This window comes from Tyto alba, unplaced genomic scaffold, assembly GCF_018691265.1.
Source record: "Tyto alba isolate M040663 unplaced genomic scaffold, T.alba_DEE_v4.0 Super-Scaffold_23, whole genome shotgun sequence".
Classification (NCBI taxonomy): domain Eukaryota; kingdom Metazoa; phylum Chordata; class Aves; order Strigiformes; family Tytonidae; genus Tyto; species Tyto alba.
Window position 1 is genome coordinate 28,994,896 of NW_024881297.1, and position 21,567 is coordinate 29,016,462.

At 55.6% G+C, this 21,567-nt stretch overlaps 1 protein-coding gene across 7 annotated transcripts in view; it reads left to right on the forward strand.

Annotated features, from left to right (window-relative positions):
* The window catches only part of LOC104359821 (histone deacetylase 7), a 63,751-nt gene that overhangs the window by 12,918 nt on the left and 29,266 nt on the right, over nucleotides 1–21,567 (forward strand). The window contains exon 1 of one of the 7 annotated variants that reach the window (XM_042796725.1): nucleotides 1,882–2,337. The exons of 3 other annotated variants lie outside the window; for them this stretch is intronic. In XM_042796725.1, coding sequence (XP_042652659.1) covers nucleotides 2,235–2,337 — 103 coding nt within the window. In that variant the 5' untranslated portion in view covers nucleotides 1,882–2,234. Of the gene's footprint in view, nucleotides 1–1,881; nucleotides 2,338–15,663; nucleotides 15,995–18,962; nucleotides 19,063–19,718; nucleotides 19,738–21,567 lie in introns of those variants that run through there. 3 more of the 7 variants (XM_042796728.1, XM_042796730.1, XM_042796729.1) reach the window with 3 other exon arrangements.

The window sequence follows — 21,567 nt, forward strand, 5'->3', positions numbered from 1 at the left end:
CTCATCTCCCAGCTTCTGCTGAGCTCGAGATCATGCTTGCCTCCTTTTCCTTCTTCCGAGACTGCAGCAACACCTCGCTGCAGCAGTAGAGGAGTCCCCAAGTGAGGGTGGGCCTTGAAAATTTGCCTTGAAAATTGCTTCCACAAAGACCAAGCCCAAGAGCGGCCGCAGTTCCCCGTGGCTCAGGGATGCAGCGAAGCCTGACGAAACTCCCGGGCACTCCTCGTGTGCCTGTGGCCAGCCTCCTTCGAGGCCTTGCTGCTCCCCTCTGCTCCGGGGCTGAGACGGGCTGGATCCTCCTTGTCCTTGGTGGCATTTCTGTCCCTCAAAGCACAGTTGCAGAACAGAGCTGCCACCAGCCGGAGGTGGCCGTGTCCCAGAAGAGGGGTTCCCCGTGCTGGGGGACAGTCCCTGCCACGGTGCCAGGGCGGTTGGGTTTTGTCTGGGTCCCTGCAGCCACGTGGCTGTCACCTGCTGCCATGGGGCAGGCAGGGAGGACAGCAGCGCTGGCTCACGCCACTCTAATAATTGAACTGCAGTGTTAAGCAAATCTGCGGCTTGTGATCTTCATTCAGAGTGCTCAGCCTCTTTGAAACCATGGTTTAATACAGGCGGTTTGACAGAGGCCTTAATAAGCAGTTGCTGTCTGGATGACAACTGGAATTGGAGGTGCCGTGTTCCCTCGGATGCCCTGGGTAAGTTTTGGAGGATGTTTTCGTAACGGGCGAAGCTGGTGGGTTTGGGGAATTCAAATATTTAGCACTGTAGACTTTGTCAATCCCTGCTTATGACTTACTCCTGTGTAAAATCCAGTACAAAATACATTTCTTAGTTTTGAGTAAGCTGGGAGTAAGCTTTGAGTAATGCTGGCATCACCAGTAATTCAGATGCAGATGCTGACGAGATGGACACGCTGTGAACTAGCAGAGAGCGCTGCTGCAGGGACCGGTTTCAGGTGGTGAGTTTGATTTCCAGAAACTGTAGCCTGTATGTTTGTTTTCCCAGTATCTAAGGGTTGAAATCAAATACGCTCTGAGTATTGCCGTTTAAATTTCCCTACATTAATCTTAATGTTGGTTGCTAACTGGGACCAGATCTTTCCTAAACACATTTGGTGACTGGGCACGATCGCAGCCCTTTCTTCTGTGAGGGTGTGCTACACTGAAGAGCTGCAAGGGTCTGCTTGAGGTTAGAAAGCAAAGACCAGGCTTGGGGTTTGTGGGTGCTCTGTCTGGTTGCTTTGGTCGCGCCGGCTCCCTTTGAGGCTCAGCTCAGCCCGTGTGTGAGCTCTCGGTTGCAGCAGGATCTCTGCTCCACGAAGGCGCCTGGACAGGCTGAGCCTGCAGCAACACGCTCGGCTCCACGTGGGCTGCGGCGCGCAGGAGGTGTGGGCAGCACGGGAGGCGGTTTGCTTGGGGCTTTGCTGGATCCCAGGAGGGGAGAAGCAATGGCCACCCTGGGCTGGTGCCCGTTGGGGTCCAGCTGTGCAGTTCTTGGGAGGCTCAGCCGGTTCTGGGGGCGCTCAGGGCACCGCCGTGCCCGTGGACAACCCGCTTGGTATCACGCTGCTGCAAACACAGATGGCGTGGCTTGGATTTTGAGGAACGAGCTGGCAAAGCAGTGTGGAGATGGCCTTGGGGATTCGCCACAGCGTTTGCTTTGCCTCAGAAGCACGCACGGTGGCTCTACCTTCTGTTACCCAAATCTTAATCTTGGTGAGGTGAGAGTTGTTGTGCAGAGTTTCCTCTTTATATCCTCTTATGTCACGCTGCCCCGCCGGCTGAGTGCGCTTAAAATAGCTGCCAATCCCAGTAGGTTTCACTTCAAGGTCTCTATTCTTAGCTTGCTGGTTAGCTGAGCAAGCCGTGTTACTCAGTAGTCATGAGTTCAAGGACTGTAGGGTAAAGACTAGCAAACTTAGGCCATGCAGGAGTTCTGTTTGTGTTTCATGGCAGCTTTGAAGGGACGGCTTGGGCAGAGCCCTGCTCATCAGCCCCAGACTTGCGTGCTCAAAAAGAGAGCCGTATGTACGTGAGGATGAAATAAGAGTTGCTGGAGTCGATGCGTGCTCCGGGGGAGGCAGACGGCTCAGGAGACGGGATGACTCAATATGTGAGAGTTTAAGTGGCCTGTTGCATCTGACCCATCTACAAGCAGCCTTATCAGATGCGTCTTACTGCTGCACTGATGGCCAGATACGTCGGTGGCAGGAGTGAAGCAGAAGTGAGTGTGGGATGCGGAGCGGTGGCTTCCCGGGAGCGGAACTAGCTGGATGTTCTCAGAGTGTTGCACCGAGGCTGAAGATACCTGCTGCGCTGGTGATGTTCAGCCCATCCTGTAAGTGCCTTTCCCATCCTTGGGGGATTTTTTTTCCTGCCGTGAATCCTGACTAGTTGGGTGGGCTAAAGGTATACACAGGAGTGTCCTCCTGTACAGCACGTGGAGAATGGTTCACACGTGGGCCTGAGCTGAAGCTCTAACCTGTGTGTGGACACAGCCACCGCTGGGGCAGGTTAAGGGCTTCGAGGTTTTGATCGCCTGTACGCAGGGTCTCAGCTCGGTGCCGACGTGGGAGGTTTCTGCAGCCTTGTAGCCACAGCAGAGGAGCAGGCAGCATCAGTCCCAGTTGCACCAGCAAACACAGGACAGGCTCCTCTGTTATCTGCTCTGCCTTTTCTGGCTGTTTCATTGGGAACTCGCCATTTAGCCACCAGCTTTTGCTCAGAGCCGATGAAGGTGCTGCGTAGATGGATGCAGAGGGACCCCTCGCTAGTCCTTTAGCAGGACTTAGCTATTTTTGAGAGTGCGTTTTGGGAGAGATCGTGTTTTCCAGACTTTGTTTAAATTCCTCTAACTTTTTCAAACTATTGTAGAAGCTGTCTGATGCCAGCTCTGCTGGGCTTAGATGGATTTCCACCCAGGCTCAGGCAGAGCGTGCTGGGGTTGGGGCACGGGCAGGAGCAGCATCCTGCACCCGGGGGATTTATGGCACAGGAGAAAGGAGCCTGTCCTGGGGGCGAAAGGTGCTGGCCATGGCTTTTGCTGGGAGGTGGTTGAGGCTCTGTACGTGGGGTTGCTGGGGAGTGAGTGTTGTGTACCGAGTTCGCATCCTGCCTACGCTGCGGGTAACAGTCACGTGCAGACGAGGCCTTTGTCCTGTGCCTGACTGCTTTTTTTAAAATTTATTTTTAGGTGCTCGCTGGCTTCCTCTTCCTCCTGCGCTGCGCTGCACTCCCTCTTTCTAACTCCCTCTTCTAGGATTGCTTTTTGAACAAGCAGTTCCTCCTTAAACCCATTTTTGCAGGCCTTTGTCTGTGCTTGGGAGCTGGCCCAGTTTAGCATTAGCAGCTGCTGGCTTCTTCTGGGTAAGCAAGAACAAATAAAGGTTTACACTGAATGAATCATTTGAGCCTTATCTGTCTTTCAAATTCGGGACAGCTGTACAACTTCTGCATGGAGTCTGCCTGGAGGGCACAGAGGTTCCTCGGTGAAAAACTTCTCCTGCCAGTGGCTGGGGCTTAATGGGTTTGTGCTGCTGGTCCGTGCGCTGCCCAAGTGAATTCTTCTGTGTGCCTCTTTGAGCTTTATCCCACGCTGGTCACGAAGCACAGCGCTGGAATAACTCCCTTTCCTTGAAGACTTGCTCCATGCTGGCTTTGCTATAGGCTCCTGTGGGAATGCAGCCTTTGGGATGCTTTGAGTGGTTTGATCACCATGTGAAAATACAGATGCTGGCTGCAGAGCAACGTGGTGGGGTCCACAGCGTGGTGGCACCTGCGCAGTGGCTGAGATTTGAAGGCAGAGGGTGCATGGTTTTTGTGGGGAGCGAGCTGTTGGCATCCCCTCGGGCTCGCCACTTAAGCAAAGGGACACAGCGGAGTGTCAACACTGCAGGAACTGTGGTGTGGCTTTGCTGGTTTAAGAGGCAGGATTTGTAGATAAGTAGCGTTAGTGTTTAATAACAGAAATGCGGGAGAAGGGAGTGGAGCAGCAGATAAGCCTTGGGCTCGTGCCTGAAAAGTTTTAATCTGACACTAAGGTGGGGAGTTGCACCAGAGCTAATATTTTGCTGAGGTGAACAAAACAGTTTTTTTTGTTTTTTTTGTTTTTTTTCCTCCTCCCGCTGTCCTCGTCTTCTGGCACTCTAGATTAGGCTTGGTTTTATCCTCTTTCTGTGCAGAGAGGCACCCTGTCTAACCGTGACGAAGATCTCACCAACAGATCTGGTGTTGTTCAGTGGTTCGGAGGAAGTGCCGGCACATGTTGAGCCTTGCCTGCCCTCCTGCAGCCTAGTCCTTCTCCCAGCCCGCGTCCTCCGGTTGCCAGAGCTCATCAGAAGAAGCAGCAGGCTTAGGCACGTGACACGGTGGTGGCAAACTCCTCGTAGCTTCTTGCAATCTCTCTTTTTTTTTTTTAAAGTCTTCAGAGAACATGTCTCTGCACCCTCCGCAGACGCTGCGGGGAGGTTTTGGCTCTGCGGCTGGATAAACCATTTGGCTGTTGCGATGCTGGGAGCCGCCGCGCTCTTGCGAACTGGGGGTGTTGGTGGAGCTTCCTTCGTGCGTTCGTAACCTGCCTTCCCAGTTTGTCTCATCCCATGCCCAAGGCTGTGTGTTGAGGCCAAGAGAGGGACGTGGTGACTTGGTGGCTTCGGCATTGAGGACACATGTGCAAGGCAGAAGTCCATCCTTTCCAGATGGTCTTGAGAAGTGAAGATGGCTCTATCCTTTGCATCGTAGCAGGGGAGAACCTTGCTGTTGGCTTGTTAAGAAAAATTAGGGGATTAAGGCAGACCTTGGCTCCTGCATGCGAGGGCTCTTGGCACTTTGACTCCTCTGCAGAGGATCTGCAGGCCGTCCTGCCTGCCCAGAGCTGGGCATGTAGCTCCTGCGGAGTGTACTGAGGTGTACACAGGATCGTGGGTTGTCAGCAAGGTCCTTTCCTGCCTTGTGGGTGACTTCCCTAGGGCTCCCTGGAGCTGGGCTTGCGCTGAAGCAGCGATGGCCAAGGCTCTTGGGATGTTTGGAAGGTGACTGTAGGACTAAGGTAAGGTCCTGGGTGAGGTGCTCATAATGGTGGTGGTGGCGGAATAAGGTTGTGTCATAGCAGAAGCTGTTTCCTTCGTTCCATGTGAGCTCTTCCCTGCAAACCCCTATGAATAAACTGCATCCCTTTATTCTCCGGAGCTTGGAAGCACCCAGGTGTGCTTGTGACCTGGCCTGGGAGCTGCAGTAGAGAGGGGAGATGCAGGGCTGCATATCTTGGGTTGGGAAGAATAACCCAGACACCCTTTCCACCTTAAATATGGAATTTTGAAGGGGGTCTGCTGCATGCTGAGTTGGGACAGCCACACTGTGCATGGTGAGCTTGGCTGTTATCTCTCGTTGTCTGGCATGGAGGTGGCATGTCAAGCTTGGACATCAGCAGGAGGCTCTTCTGTGCTTTGGTTTCCAGCATGGGTGTGAGACTACGGGTGACTGGACCTGGGGACTCGGTGGTAGAGGGAACGTGAAAGCAGGGTAGGGAGGTGAACACAAAGACTGGCTCCCGAGATGTGAGGAGGTCTTGCTCTGAGCCCGAAGCGCTGCGGCGTGGAGGAGCAGAGCACAAAGGTGGCACCGAGCACGTGGTGCCGGAGAAGGGAAAGCCAGGGCAGGGGGACACAGCAGTGCAGATGCCTCAGCCAACACAGTTTCTTTTTAAAACCGATTTTTTTCAGTCTTTCTGAAAGCTTTCTGTGCATTAGGCTGGCTCTGTAACCCACCTGTCAGACCCAGGCTGGGGCAGTTCGGGACCAAACCCTTGGATCCCTGCATGGAGGATTTCTGAGGGATGCCCCCAACTACCTGCCACGAGCCTGTACCGATTACTGCTGAACTTCTGCTCTCCCTGCCCGTGTCGGGCAGACTCCAAGTGCCCCAGTACAGGGGTAAGCAAACAGGGCTTGTACAACCCTTACAAAGCCAGGGCTGGAACCTGCTTTTCTAGTATGACAGACCACACTCAGCCACTTGCTTCTTTAAAGCAAGTGTACCCAGAGAGGGTTTGGCTTTTCTGCCTATAACTAATTTTTTAGCCATTAGGTAGATGGGGCAAAAGTCCCTGCTGGGTTTGTCCAGGCAGCTCATTGCAGAGCTGTTGGAAGTTGTTTGTGTTACGACGCATTGTCTCGTGCGGTGGGTCCATCCCTGGCCGTGCACTGGATGCGATGGGCATGCACGGATGCTGAGTCCCCCCTTCCTCATCAATGCTGGATGCTTCATAAATCACGCAAGAATAATTCACCTGGATTAAATCACAAGTCTTCTCTCTTCTTCCATCTTCACGGCTCTGCTGTCATAAACAGCTGCTTACTGGAGTAGGTAAGTGGAGGCAGCGCAGTCCTGCCAAGCCCTCGTGTCCACAAATGACTAAATCCTGCCTGAAAAGTCAAAGTATGAAAACATTATTTTTTGGTTTTGGCTGAGCCTCGTGGATTGCTGGGACCGAGCCATCTTGGCTGCCCGGCAGGATTGCAGAGCCGCCCCTCTGGACGCTGGCTGGGGCTCTGCCCACCTTGCAGCTGGCGGACGAGGGTGGAGGAAGGCTGGTGCGGACGTGTCGGGGGGCAGGCGGGGGCCCCGGGGGGGGGTGCCTGGGGGCTGCCGCTGCCCCAGCGGCACCGGGACCGGCCTCGCAGCCCGGGGCTCAGCTAGCACCACTCCTGCAAAAATTGTTGTGCCCATTGGCAAAGTGTGTTGGCAGGAGGGCCGGAGGGCGGTGCTGCGGCTGCGAGCCCTCGCAGTTCGTAAATAACTGTGGGGGCTGGAGAGCCGGGGCCGGTGTCTCGTAGAGGAGCTGTCGTGCCAGCCCCTGTGCAAAGGCAGCACCTTGCCTTGCATTTGCTGGCTTTTAAACTGGTTTTTCTTTTGTGCGCTCTTCCACGGCGGGGACCTGGGTGCAGCTGGGGTTTCTGTGTGCTGCCCTCATTCGCGTGCTGCTCCGGCATCCCGTGCTGGGGCAGGGGCCGGTCGTCGCCTGCTTGCAGGTGGCCCTGCCTGCTTGGAGCTGGGTCAGGAGCCTTGTTTGAACCGTGCGGTGGGTCCGTCATCCGTCACAGCCTGGCTGAGCGACGCTGCTATCCGTTCGTGGGGAATAGGTGGATGTGAGATGGGAGACGCTGCTCTTTAACCGGGCGCTGGTCTGGGAAGGGAGAGCTCTGAGCAGCTCCCTGCTAAAGACTCTTTGTGCATTTTGATGTCTGTTTAATATACGCTGGAGCAGGAGCCTAAGAGGGTGGAGAGCAGTCTGGTAGTAGCCCGGTCTAACTAGGTGTCCCGGCGTGTTCCTGGGAGTGTTGGATCCTTCGGGCGGCGAGACCTGCGTGCCTCGCCTCTGCGGTACAGGTGCCTAGAGACTCAGCGGGGCTGCGCGTTGCATTGCTGACAGACCCCTGGCTCAGGGTCTCAGGCTCACCAGAGACCATTTCCTCCTCTGACCAGCGCAGCAGCTCGTGGTCTGCTTGGTCGGATTGTATCTGTGCTGTGTTTTGAATGCAAACAGTGGTGAACCGGGCAATGCGTAAGCCACTGCATCCCTGACTTGCTTCTGCTTCCTATGCTCGCATCTCCAGCTCCCCAGGCTTTCCCCAGTGTACCCCTCCTCTTCTCCACCTAGAAGAGCCCTTGTAAAACTTGGTTTCCCAGTGGGCCAGCAGAGATAACATAAAATGCCTATCTGCTCTCCTCCTCCATAAGCTCCAGCTCTCGGAGATGGGACTTGGGTCCAGCTGCCTCAGCAAGTGGGACTTGGAACCCTCAAGAGCTCAGCACAAGCCTCGACTCCTCCTGTCTGGCCAGGGCTGTAGGGACATTGCTGAGGAGTCTGTGGTGTGGGAGGTGAGAAATCATGATGGGAGAGGAGGCAGGGTGCTAGGGAGGTGGTAGTGGCAAGGGGATGTCCAAACTCCATCTCCCAGTAAAGAGGTAGGTGGTGGGTTGCTTGCTCTAACACAACTGGCTTGCTCATAGCATGGTCCGGTGTGACACATAACTGGGGGACACTCATGCTTTTTCAAACCTCTTTAACTCTGCCAAATTTATAATCAAACTTTGCTTCAGAAGAATTTGGGAACTTTCCTCCGGGTTGTCCATTTGCAGCTGGAGAGGGACAAGCGTGCCTGTGCATCAAAGAGGCAAGCTCGAAGCTGGACTCTGCCGGGCGGTCAGAGATGGTGGTGGGAAAGGACCATCCCTTTGCGTCTCATCTTCCTTCCTTACTCCACAGGCATGGCTTGCAGGGGCTCAGGCAGCAGACTCTGGCAGTTTGGGATTGCTGCTGGGGGGACAGAGGCAGAACTTGGCTTCAAAGGCTGCATCTGCTCGGTCTGGGTCAAGCAGAGCAGCACCAGGCCTGGGATGCTACACTGGACACTCCCGTGCTCCCAGTGGCTCTCGGTGTCCGTTCCCTGCCTCCACAAAAGAAGCCCCCTTCCAAAGAGCAACGTCCACCGCTGCTTGCAGGACCCGATTCTCCTGACAGACTCTGCAGTGTCTGGATGGAGATAAGGGGTAGGGTCGAAGGCCAAAAATTAGGAGAATTTCCTGCTGCTAGAGATGGGAGCGTGGATAATGCTGATTCAGGGCTTTGACTCCCATCTGCAGCCTTCCCGGGGGGAAGCTGACCTCATTCCCAGCTCGCTGGGCTCTCCCGGCTCGCGCCCACTGGCAGGGTCAGCGCCTCGCTGGATCTCTAGGTGGTTCGTTCATACGGATCCCCGATTCTCGGTCTTCTGCGTTCACGGCAGCACAATTCCCAGGTACGCGGAGCCGCTGACATGCCGCATCCCCCTGCGGCAGGGCCGAGCCTGGCAGCCGAGACGCCCCTTCTGCGTGGCCAGGCTCGGCGGTGAGACGCTGGTATGCGAGATGTAAACTCAATACCAAAGTTTAGATTACAGCCCTGTGAAAAACATCAGCTCCCCTAAATGGAGGCCAGATGGTGGCGGAAGCTGTGCAACGCATCGAAGCCGAGGGCCAGGAATTGCAGGAACCGTGCGAGCGAAGGGACCGGGGCTGTGGGGGAGGGAGAGGAAGGGAGGTAGGGTTACAGCTCATGTAGGCTGCAAGGCAGGCAGTTGGCCACTGCCGTCTGCATCAAGGGTCAATTCCTAAACCAGGCTGGTTAATCCACTTCGCCCCCTTAAAAACAACTTTGCACGACAAATGTCTTCCGGGTTGCATCACTGTAAATGCAGCATTTCCAAAGCTGAGGTTTCCCACAGCCTGTGACAGCTGAACTTGCGGGCGTAAGAGGCCGAGGGCTCTCGGGCAAATTAGAGGAGACCGGGTAGATCTGAGGCAACGAATACACAAGCTGTGTTCTCTCGGGAGCTCTGCCAGAAGAGGAGTTTCCCAACTTCCTCGTTTCGGCAGGTTCAGAGCTGCTGAGCCCGGGGGAGAGGGTCGAGTGCGTGCGGGGAGCCTGGAGACGGAGCCGTGTCTTGGGTAAGACGAGCGCCGACGCGCGCCCCAGCAGCCGGGCGATTGCATGGGCGAGCGCAGGCTGCGGGGAGGCTGACTTGTGACTCAATATCCTGGTGTTGTGAAAAAAGCAAACGTCCCAGGGCACTGCCGAGAGCGCTGTCTGGGAGGCTCGGAGCCGTCCTTCCCCTCGCCGTGCTGCAGGAGCCTCCGCCGCGGCTTCTTCTGGGTGTTTTGGAGGGGCACGGAGCGGTGGAGAAGTGCTGGGGGGACCGCAGAGCACGTCTGGTGGGGCTGGACCCTGTGGAGCCAAGCAGTGCCAGTGCACGCACAGGAGACTGAGGTGGAGGTGTCCAAACGATGCTGCAGTGATGTGAGAGCAAGTTATTCCCTTCCCAGGAGAGGTAACGGCCTTGGACTGCAGCAGGCAGACCTCCTCCCCGGGCCAGGACAGGTCCGGTGGTGAGGATGTGCTGGGAGGTTTCTCTGGAGGGTTTGGCCTTGTTAGATGAACGTTAGGATCGGCTGAGTTAATCATCTCCTCTGTGAACTAGGAGAGCTGGAGTGAGATGGTAAGAAATGAGGTGTTTATGCAGAAACCGGCGCTCTTCCCGAGGTGGTTCTGTCAAGAGAAGTTGTGGGGAATCCCCAAACACGTCCAGGTGGGATCAGCACTCCTCCATTGGGACCCCACCATCCCCCCATTCTACCTGCTCCGCCTTTCCTATGTCTCCTTCCCTTCCCCTCCTTGTAAGAGCTGGTGCATTTTTCAGTGCCGCCCGCTTCGATGGCAGAAAAGGGACTGGGGCTGAGCTAGGGAGAGGGCAGGAGGGATCCTGTGCGCCCCAGCACCGCTGCAGACAGCCGAGGAGCCGAGGCCGGCACGGGTACCAAGGCACGGGGCCCGTGGGTAAGCTCACCCATGCGGTGTTTGCCTCGGAGGAAGGCCCACATCCTTCAAGATAACAGTGTGTGCAGGAGTAACACACCCGTCCCCTCGGAGATAAGCTTGTGTGCAGTCACAGCCCGGAGGTAAACACCCCGGAAGGCAAACATCCAAGTCGTACACCTGTACGGACACGGAGCACCTGCGAACACCCGCTGCGCGGCTGTGCCCGTCCTCCCGGGGTGGCACACCCGAACCAGGCGGGCGTTGGGCACTCGCCGGACCTGGTTTTATGCTAGAAAATCACGCCTAAGGCTCTGCGGTGCCCCAAAATCTGGGGATGCTCAGGGAGGGAGAACAGGCAGAGTTTGGTGTCATCTGTGGGTCGAGTTAGCTGCAGCTTTCAAAGGTGCTCAGCTCAACGTAGACCCCAAAGTGCTGTTACACCCCAGGTTTTGCTGTCATCTGAATTCAGTTTTCTAGTAACTCTCACGCAGCCTCTGTGCGCAGTGTGGAGCCTTAAAAAGTCCCTTTAAACTGCAGGAAGGGTTTTTGTTCAGCTCCTCGCGTCTCGGAGAAGTTGTGCAATCGGCACGAATGCAACGGCCCCGCTGCAGCGGGAATGCTTTGCGGGGGATTTCGTCGCACGTTTTGGGGACCCTCCTTTTGGACTCCTGGGAAAGGGAGCCGAGCCAGTCACCTGGGCTCCGCTTGGATTCGGGGGAGAGCGGATCCGTGCAGCTGACAGAGCCGCCGCTCGCTTCTTGGGAGCGGCGTGTGCGTTGGGTTTAACTCCCCGAGTTTTCGGTGTCCGCAGCGATGGCGTTTAACCGGAGCCTGAAGCCCGCGGTGCCGCGCTCCGGGCAGGGGCAGGCAAACCGCGCCGGTTTAGGATGTCCGTGACGGGATTATTGCTGGTGTCTCTGCAGCCAGCTCAGACATCTGCACTGAAATGTCGACTCTGGCAGATGAATCGCAGCTGTAGCTGGTGGATTTGGATCGTACCCTGAAGTCAAGACTCCAGAGTTTTATTTTTCAGGACTGACTGGGAAATTAGGGCACCGTCATCCCAGATGAGATAAGGGGGGCTGGGGAGTTCTGGTGACGGTCAGCCCTGCGTGTGCTGTCTGCAGACATCTCCCCGCATGTCCTGCAGAGGCCATTTCTGCAATATTTCTGAGTCTCTCCATGGAATAGTGGCAAAATAATTACTGAGGCCATGGTTTGGTGCAAGCTGTGCTGTTTTAGGAGCAGGGGAACCAACAGCTGTTAGAGTGCGTGACTTGTGAAATGCAGCGGTGCAAGTGTACAACTGCAGGTTACGGGACAAGCTGAAGGACAAGCTCGTGGGCGTCACGGCCCCTCTGCTCGTCTCCGCTACGATTAGGGGTACTTCAGGAGCAAACTTAGAGATGCTGAACAGTTGCAGGTACAGGGCACTGCAGAAAGAGACCCCCGATGTCCCCAGCCTGCCACGCTAAGTGTACGGGCTCGAGACACGCTTTGGCACTTCGGTTGCACCATGTGGTTACTGTGATTAAAATAAATACCAATAGTGGGTTGTAACCAAGCAGGGGGGGGTGGTGGTTCTGTGTCTCGTCTGTCACCGGGAGGGCGTGCGGCAATGCACCCCCAGTTCTGGGGCGAGCAGCAACCTGAGGAACCCTGTGCTGACAGGAGGGAGCCTTGCAGAGAGTCGGGGAGCTAGACATCAGCTCTGTGCTGCTTGTTATCTTTGTAAAAACTGCAGGTGAAAGTTAACCTTCTTCCTTGGGAGGATAAACTAGTCTTTAGACTTTGAAGACCAGGAGCACTGCATTTGGTGGTCTGTAGCTGCAAAGTGCTCCTGATGCGGATGCAGCTGAGCAGTAAAGATGAGCCTGCAGCTTGTCTCTACTGAGCATCCTTTGCCCTGTCTCCCTGCGCGTGCAGGACTGCGGGTACTTCTTGCTGGTTTTCCTAGTAAGGGTTTATTTGTTATGGATCAACAGCATCCGTGTCCGTGAGCAGGAACTGAGCTGTCAGGAGAGAGATGATGCTGGTTCTGCTCAGGCAGTGCCACAGTGGCTGTGCTCAAGTTCTCGAAAATAACTGAACAGGGCTGAAGGCTCCACTGAGTCTGTGCTTCTTGAGTGATGCCAAAAAGCATCAAGTAGGAGTAAGGAGATGTCATCGCCTCTGGAGCTCATGACTCTTTGAGTGGTCTTAATGCTGTGGCCAGCACTGTACTGTCTACTTCAGAAAAGGCAGTGACTCAATGGAAAAGACTCAAAACTACAAAGATACGGGATCTGCCTTGCAGGGAGAGCTGATGATGAAGGTCAGGCTGGTTATCTCGGCAGAGGAGACTCAAGGCATCGCCTGCTTTGGCTGATGGACCAAAACAATGATGTGTTTGAGGCAGAGGTTAACTTGTGGTTTCTGTGTTGGCCCCGTCCATCTTATGTGAACAATCCTAGCAATGCCACATCTGATCTCTTCTCGTGTCAGATCACAACAGAAAGGAGTCCCTGGAGAAACGTCTGGAGTCTGCTCCTTCCCTGGCCAAAGATCTACAAGTCTCGTTTGCGGTTCCTGTCAGTTCTGTTGGCTGCCTTTTTTGTATATGTTTTGAGGTGTGGATTTGTAACAGTGCTGATGACGAATACTTGAAAGATCTGTCAAGATCAAGGAACTGGGAGGATTTTTTTTTTTTTTTTTTTTTTTCCCCTTGGTGGGACCTTGCTGTCAGGGTTGGATGTCTTGTTGGGTCTAGCTTGCTCATGAGTAACTGTGCTGGTTGGGTGGAGGTTCACTCTCTTTTCTGCAGGAGCCCAGACTGGATGATCGCCTGTGACGGCGATGGGAACAAGTGATAGCGCTTGGCTGCTTCCCTGCTGGAGAGGTTGGGATGTTGGGATGCTGGCACGGAGCAGCCATTTCACACCATGGGGACGTGTCTGGGACAATGTGCCAAGCAAGCGAAGAAGGTGGAGGGTGTGTCTGAGGAGAAGCCTGGGAGGGGTGGAGGGTGTAGGATGGGGTGCTGGCACATCTGGAGGTGGGACAGAGAAACTTGCAGAAGGATTTGTGGGCTAGGCCTGGTTTGAGCTTGGGTGTGTGCTGTATCTGCAGAAATCTGCATGTCCTCCCTTCTGCCGTCTTATCTTCTGGCTTGGTGGGGGAGGCCTTCCAGCAGTGCTGCTTGCCAGAGGAGATCCTTGCAAAACCCCATGGCTTTCCTCTCTGTCCATGTGGCTTCCATGTTCATCTCCTCACAGCAGCTCTTGCACGTTCCTGACCTTGGGAATGAGAGTTGAGACTTTGCCAGAGCTTACCCACCTACTGACCAGCCTGATTACCGACAGCCCAGGTCAGAAGAGAGGTTCCCAATTACATGCTGCTGGTTGCTTTTCCTGATGTACTTGGCATTAGCATACACATCTCCCAGTTGGAGAGGTAGGGACACTCCAAATAAAGATCTCACAGCAGGCTCTGGGGTGAGCAAAACTCCCTAAGTGGCGTCTCGTTACAAAACCTGGTGGTTTTATTTTGTCAGAATATCTAAATTAATGGCAGAAAGAGTATGACTTAAGTGACTTTGAGGCAAGGGTTTGGTCACGGGTGAATAGTTTCCAGCAGATCTGTGTTTTGGGAAGCCATCTGACACGTTGTCTTCAAGAGTCTCTGTTCAAGAGGGTGCTGAAGTCGCCGTGGCTGATGTGGGGAGTGGGGGACCTGGGTGAGAGCAGCGAGTGGCACCGCACGGTGCGTACGGTCACGAGCAGGGGACACCGGTGTCTTAGTGAGAGGTGGCGTCTGCCGCTCCTCCATGCCTAGACATTCTTATTTCACTGAATAAGAAAGAGGTTATGAACTTCATGGCAGGGAACAGAAATCACAACCCAAAGGTCTGGCTGGGAATTGTGGCTTTCATGCAGAAAAAAAAAAAAAAAAAGAGCCCTGTGAAGCCGTGTTTTGTCTCTTACTCTAAGAGACTAAGAAGGGAATTAGATTTGGGGCTGGGGTTGGTGGATTTAAGCCTGGAGTGGGGCAGGGGGGTTGCAGGAAGGGTTTGTGCAGCTCAAGGCTGTTTGCGCCACTGGATGCACCCGCTCCTGGGTCAGGCTTCAGCTTGGCAGGGCTTTGCTGAAAGGGGAGGCCAAACAGCTGGGAAAGGAGATTAAGCTGGCAGAAATCAGGCCTGCAGGAGCTGATTTATCTGGGAAGATTAAAATACTTTTTATCTAGCTGAAATCATGGCCTCTACCTAGGCTGTGCAAGGCAGGGGCTGTGCTTGCTCGCTGTTAGCTCCAGATCCCTGCCGCTCACCGGAGGAGAGTCTCCTGCTGCACCTCTGCCAGATCGGGAATTGACCCAGCCGTTGCTCCATGTCTGTCTGCAGCGGGGACGGGGATGGTTAAAAAGCAGCTGCAGCACCTCCAAGCCAGTCCCTCCTGGCTTTTTGGGTGCTCGCTGACCCACACTGCAGGCTGGCTGCTGCCCGAGCCTGTCCCTGGGCTCCCAGCTTACCGTTTCTTTTTCTCCAGCAGCAGCCACTTGCCCTTTCCACAGCCCACACGGTTTTTTCTTGGGTTGCGGGAGCCCTGGCAGCAGGATATCAGAGCAGACTTCCCTGCCAGGGCTCTCAGGGTGGATAGACCAGCTTTTCTCCTTCCCTTATCACGTTAAGCTTCAGGAGCAGGGAAGCCGCTGCTGAGCTGCAGAAGAACTTTTTGTGTTTGGCAGCGAACGGAGAACATCAAAGGTTGTGATGGCTGTGGAGGGACCACCTAAGAGAGCACGGGAGGTTGGCAGCAAACACGGCTGAGCAAAGAAATGGCAAACTGATGTTGAAACTCCTGGAAAGGGGAGATTGTTGCTGTAGAGGGGGGTGAAAATAATATGGAAGCACAGGAATGGCTTGCCACTAGATGGAGCGAATGGTCTGGTGGGGATTTATCTTCAGCCTCTGGCAAGTTCAGTCCAGGACCTTCGCTGTAGGAGTAGGTCCTTCCTCAAACTCCTGAGCTTGACTTTGGGGAGCTGAGTAGATCTGGCCGTCAGTGTCTGCTCCAGCACTTCTGAGGTGTGCGTGGTGTGGTGGCCCAGGCTGTCACCACCCCTTGGATGTAGAAAAGAGTCACGTCCAGCTACTGTGGGCACAGAAGTTGAATCTTTGAGCTCTCGAAACCCGTGTCCTTCAACAGAAGCAGATTTTGGGACTCTTCAGGGTGAGAGTTTCCATGTGTGAGGACGGAAGATGCAAGAATTGCGCAGCGAAGGGACATCTTTTCCAGCCTGGGTGCAGGGAGCAGCAGAGCTGGTCCCCCTGGGGCTTTGGGCAGGGGCAGAGGCCTTTTGGGAAACCACCAGTGCAAGAGCTGGAGATGTCGCCCTCGTGACGCCTGCGGAGTCACGGCAGGACCTTGCAGAGGAGCTGGCCCCCCGGCCATCGCTGGTGACAGGGGACCCTCATGTCCCTTCCCGTTCTCCCACCTCGTGTTGGCAGAAGAGGCTGCAGACCCCGTCAGGAGTGATGCTCTCTTGCAAAAGGACATCGACGTAGGAAAATCTTGGGCTGTCCCTCTCAGGAGCACGAGGAATCCCTGCAGCAGCAGCAGCAGCTCCCTGGTGACGCAAGCGCCGGCGCAGCGGCCCCGTCGGGGTGAGATGCAGCACTCTTCCCACCGCCCGCGCGCCAGGGGAGGGGTGAGCTACAGCAACAAAAATGCGCCCTTCCACTTGGGTGACTGCTCCCAGTTAGAGATGAAAACATTTGTTCCTGAAATTGGAGTCATTCCTGGGATTGCAACACCCAGGCTGTGTTTCCAATTAATCTGCTGAAGTCGTCATGCATTTCCAAGTGCATTGGCTCAGCAGAGAGAAATCTGGCATCGCCTTCGCTCTGAAATGCCAACGGAGATGTGCACGGTATTAAATGAGGAGAGAACGGCCCTGGCAGGCCGGCCCACCAGCGCCTGGCACGGGATTGCAAAGGGGCACCGGGCAGCTCTGGTACGGCGAGGGGATGTGGCAGAGGGCAGAGCAGCCTCCTCCTGGGAATGAAAACGCTTGAAATAGTTCTTGAATTACTGTCGGGTTTTTCCTGACTGGTTTCCTTCTGTTTCTGGGTGTGTGTTTTGTTTTGGGGAGAAGGGGGGGGGGGGGGCGGGGGTAAAGTGAGTTATGCTTGGTCTATTTGCTGCGTCTGCAGGAGCGTATTTACAGGCTCGGTGCCTTAGCGGCGATGAGTGGGAGATGTTTGCCGGGCGTTGGGGATGCTGGCGTGACCTCGCAACCCCAGCCTCCTCCCAGGGCCTCCTGCAGGGTGCTTCTGCCCCCGGCGAGGCGGGCGAAGGCTGGGAGCCGGAGGCTGTTCTGTTTGGGAGTTGGGCGATCCCTTAAGGGATGCCCGCGGGTCAGCACCTGGGTGCCTCGGGGCGAGCGCTGCCGGCCGCGGCTCCTGCCTGCCAAGTCCAGAGCTTGGTGTTGGATGTTGGGTCTCCATGCTGGGCACCTCTCCGGGGAGCTGCAGGAAGGACAGCCATCCCCTTGCTGGTGGTGTTGTGTTTTTTTTTGTTTTTTTTTTTTTTTTTTGTTTTTTTTTTTTTTTTTTTTTGTTTTTTGTTTTTTTTTTTCTCTCCTAGGGCTGCTTTTGCAGAAGCCAGGGTTCCTGCCTGGAGCTGGAAGTGACCCGACACATTCCTCTCATCTCCCCTGTGATTTTCTGAGAAATGAAATTGGATCTAGAGCCCGGTCCCAGCTGGGTGGGAGCGGTCCAGTGCGTTAGCACAAACACTCATGGAAAGGCCGAGCTTTGCGTAGAAATCTGCCCTTTCCAAGAATGAGGTTCAGGCTGAGGCCCCCCTCCCTCCGGAGTCATCAGCAGGGATGGACAGGAGCGGGGAAGGGGGCACAGGGAAGCTCAGTGCGTCTCCTGCCACTGGTGGCTTTTCCCTTTGGGGGGGAAGCAGGCAAGCTGCTTTTGCAAAAGGAGCGTGCAAACTGCTTTTACCTGTGGGGAACTAGAGCAGGGATGGAGCGTCCGGCTGCCGTCAGCCCCCCCGGCTCTGCAGAGCCCCTCTCCCCGCGCCGCAGGGACGGCGTTACCCGCTTTCCTGCAGCAACGCTTCATTTAGAGCTGGAAAGTGTTAAGTGAGGATGGTGACAAGACCGCTCCCAAATTGGATCACGCTTGCTTTCCCATCTGCGAGGGCAGCACCGGGGCAGTATGTTCTTCGGTGGGAGTGTCGTGCAAGCCTGTGCACCCTTCTCGGAGGCCAGCACAGGCAGGCAGCCTGCGGCAGATGCATAAAAGCCCGAAAAAAAACCCAGGGAAGCAAGGAGAGGAGGGGGAAGGCAAGTTTATCACTGGTGCTTAATGCCGCGATGCGTCAATTTAATTAATATTTTTAAGGATGTTGTGCTAACTTCCCAAGTTACTTGCTCCAGAAATAGAGCTCTCCTGCGTGTCTCTATTAGAATAAGTCTCTTGCATAGATTTTTAGCAGCGAGGATGTAATCGTTCTATATTTGCTTGCAGGACAATAATACTGATGCTTTCTATTTTTAACACGTCAGCGGGACAAAAATGCACTTGGGAATCTTAAGGGAGCAGAGCAGCTCTGCTGGTAGCGCTGCCTGCTCGGCCGGGCTTCGGGAGCAACGCCAGCAGCTCAGCGAGCAGCGCCGGCTTGGGGAGGGCCTGGCCCCGCGTTTCGGCAGGTAAAGGGAGACCCGTCTGCCCAGGGCTGGTCTCCCCGCTCCCACGGGCTCGTCCTCCGGGGTCGCAGGGCAGGGGGGTGGTGGGGAGGTGCAGGGACATGTGGCATCGTCCGTCCTTCGCTTCCTCCTGGTTGTGTCCCCGCCGCGGCCCTTCGAGGTGGTGGGGAGCGCTGGAGGGTTTGTGGGTCTGGCTGTGCTGCTGACTCTGTGATGCTTGTTTGGGTGGTGCCCGTCCTGAAATCCCAGCTCAGGTCCTAAAATCCTCTCAAGCCTTTCATAAAAATATATATACACACACACATATGTTTTTTTGTTGTTGTTTTTTTTTTTTTTTTAAATAAAAGCAGTTGCTGTCACCATCTTGATCACGAAGAAGGTCTACAAGCAGTAACCTGCAAAGCCTTCCAAAACCAGGAGGTGAATAACAAAACTGGCAGCGACTTGAGTCACAGTCCCAAGTCTGGGGACTGATTCATAACTTTGGGTAGTTCTGCCCTGGCCAGGTCCTTCTGCCACCCTTGTCGGCTCAAGCTGCCATCAGCTGCCATCCTCTGCCAGGACAGGCTTGTGTCGGTCCTTGCAGGGTTTTCCGGCTGCTGACGTGCGTGCTGGAGGAGCCTGAACACGTGCACCTCCCATTTGGAGGAGAAAAATAGGAATTTAGGGTGGAACTTGCTCCCTGGGGGCTTTGTTTTGCCCTCCGGTCTGGGTCTAAAACCAGCGTCTTCTGTCTTGTTTCAGGTTTTTTTTGTTTTTGTTTTTTTTTTTTTTTTTTTCTTCGCTGCAGTGGAAAATCCCACCGGCCTCAGGAGTGGATTTTATCATGGTGTTTGCGCCTGTTGCAAAGACCCTGCTTTCCAGCCCCTCTGCGGGACCGCGCGCAGCGATCGCCACGTTTCCACGGCAGCTGGTGGCTGCCACCAGATTTTGGATTAAATCCGAGACCTGGCCGTTGTGCCTGGGGGTCCCGGGTGAAGGTGGAGTCTGTGCCTGCGGGCAGGGCAGCAGGTTTGCGTTTCGGGGCTTGTCCTTTGGGGCGAAGAGGCAGGTTTTTTGGGGTTTGCAGCTACCCGGGGCTCGGCCCTGCCTGGGACAATGGTCGGAAGCCGGGAGCCGCGCGCAGCTCCTTGCCGCTGGCCAGGCACCGCGTCCTCGCCGAGCCGAGGCTGCCTCCGCCGCCGCTCCTCCCTTGCTATTTCCATCGCATTGTCCGGAGCAGAGGAAGGATGTTTCCAGCCTTCTTCCTTTTTGCCTCAAAGGGATGTGGGGTGGGCGGGGAGGGGAGAGGATTTTTTTCTCGCTGGCGGTTGTGCAACAGGCACAACTACTGCTATTCGAAGCACTGTCCCGCTCCGCCCAGGTCAGGGGGGGGGGGTGATAACGTCTTGGCCTAAGACATCCCCGAGGTCTCCCCTCCTCTGCAGAGCCTTGGCAGGGGAGATGCATCTCGTTCCGTGTCCCCGCTGGCGGGCCCCGGGCTCAGGCGCGTCGTCCTGCACGAGGTGGGAGCTCGGAGCTCCCACGGAGGAGACGTTTCTGCAACGGGGCTTTTAGTGGCCGCGCAGCCTTGGCCGGACTTGTGGTGCTCAGCTGTGCCGGGGGGAGATGCTGCTGCCTCCCCATCCCCGGTGCCCAGCCGTGGTGGGGTGAGGCCGTCGTGAGGTTGCTGGGGCTCAGCGTAAGGTATTTTGGGCAAGGCAAAGTCGGGGCGGTAACGTTCTAAACGCCCTGGGCACCGTGTCGTGGTGGGGACGTGTGTGGAGGTGTCGTGGGGCTGCAGGGTGGGTGGGAGGATCATCGCTGGCCTCTCGGCTGGGACGGCTTCGGGGGCCTCTGAAAGCATTAGGAGTGGTGCACAGCGGGCAAAGGGAATGGGAAAGGTCGCCCCTTGCTTTGGGATGGAGAAATACGGCCATGAGAGGGGGTTCCGGCTTTTCTTGGGATGTTTTTAGTTCTGCATCTTGCGGACAGGGCTCTGATGGCGACAGAGAAACGCAGCGAAGTCCTTCCTGCGGTTTTGCACAGCTCCGACTGCTGTGGCCGTGCAAAGTTGATGCTCCTCGCTGCGCCGGAGGAGGCCGGGCTCCCACATGCCAGGAAGTGAAAGCAGAATTAATTAAGATGGGAAATGATCTTAATTTACTCTGGCTAAATCCCTTTAGCACCAGTAAACCCCAAACATCTGCAGCGAAGATCTTGGTGGGAGCACGGCCACACCTCTCCCGTCGTTCAGAGGTGGAGAAATCGCCCATGACACATCTCTCAGGGTTTGACTGTATGGGAGAGTTTTACCAGTTTCACTGGGGTGGTTGTCGCTTCCTGGTAGCAGCCGAACTGGGAAAAACCCATCTCTTACTGAACTGGATCCCAGCTCAGCTGGGATCACCCTGGGACAGCCAGAAGAGTCCAAATTCAGATCTTGCGTGTGCTGGCATTGAGTCTGTCCTGGGACAGCCCCAGGACTCAGCAGCACTGCTGATTTTTTCCGTAAGGGAGCAGGAAAAAGCTTTAAGGATCCCTTTTGGCTTTTTTTGCTTTGCTTGTCCCAAAGCGGATCGGGACGCAGCGTGGCTGTTTTGTCAGACATCTGCCGTGCGCGGTACCGGTCCCGTGCCGTTCTCAGGGACACCCTCCGTCTTTGGAGCCGCCGAACGTTTCTGACAAAGCCCAGCGTCAGGGCCAGCCCGTGGAACCTGCCAGGAATACCGGGAGCTCCCGGATTTCGCTGCTGACAGGAGGTGTCCGGCAGTGCCAGGGCGATGGAGCAATTCCTTGGCGGCTGTCGGAGCCAGCTCTTTGCATTAGCGAAAAATGCGAATGATCTGCAGGCTTTGTGAAAGTGCTGTTGGTCCCCGGGGAGGGGCGAGGTAACCACCTCGCCTGCGTGTCCTCGGCGGTTTAAGCCGTCCTGATGCTTCGGCCACGCGTGTCCCGTTGCGTGTGGTGGTGTTGGCCGCCCTGCAGCGGGGTAGGCAAGGGAGGAGAGGTTGCGTGGAAGGAGGAGGGAGGAGATGCTCAGCTCAGCTGTCTCCCTCCTCTTCCATGGTTCTGTGGTTGTAGGGGGGCTGTGAGCACGGAGAGCGCAGCAGAATAGCAATTCTGTAAACAGGCTTAAGAATGATGCTGGAGGTGCTGATGCAATAAAATGTCACTTTAGGCCGGGGCAGAAGTTCTCCCCTGTTTTTTAAAAATACGAGCAAGCTGGGGTGTCAGCTTCACTTGGGGTGTGTCATCCTGCATGTTCCCATTTGCAAAGCAGAGAGGGTCTTGTGCTCGTCTCCAGCCAGCCGCCAGGGCGAAGGCAGTTGGACTGGGCAGGCGTGGGTGCAGGAGGAGGGCTGGCATCGTGGACCGGCCTCTGCTCCGCCGTGGCTTTTGCTTCCCCGACACAGACCTCGGCGTTTCCACCTGCTGCTGCGTGGGGCCTGGGTGCCAGCCACCTGCCCGAGCCCACGCGAAGCCTCCCTGTTTATTTTGTCTAAAAGCAATATCCCCCAAAGGGGCAGGAGCGGG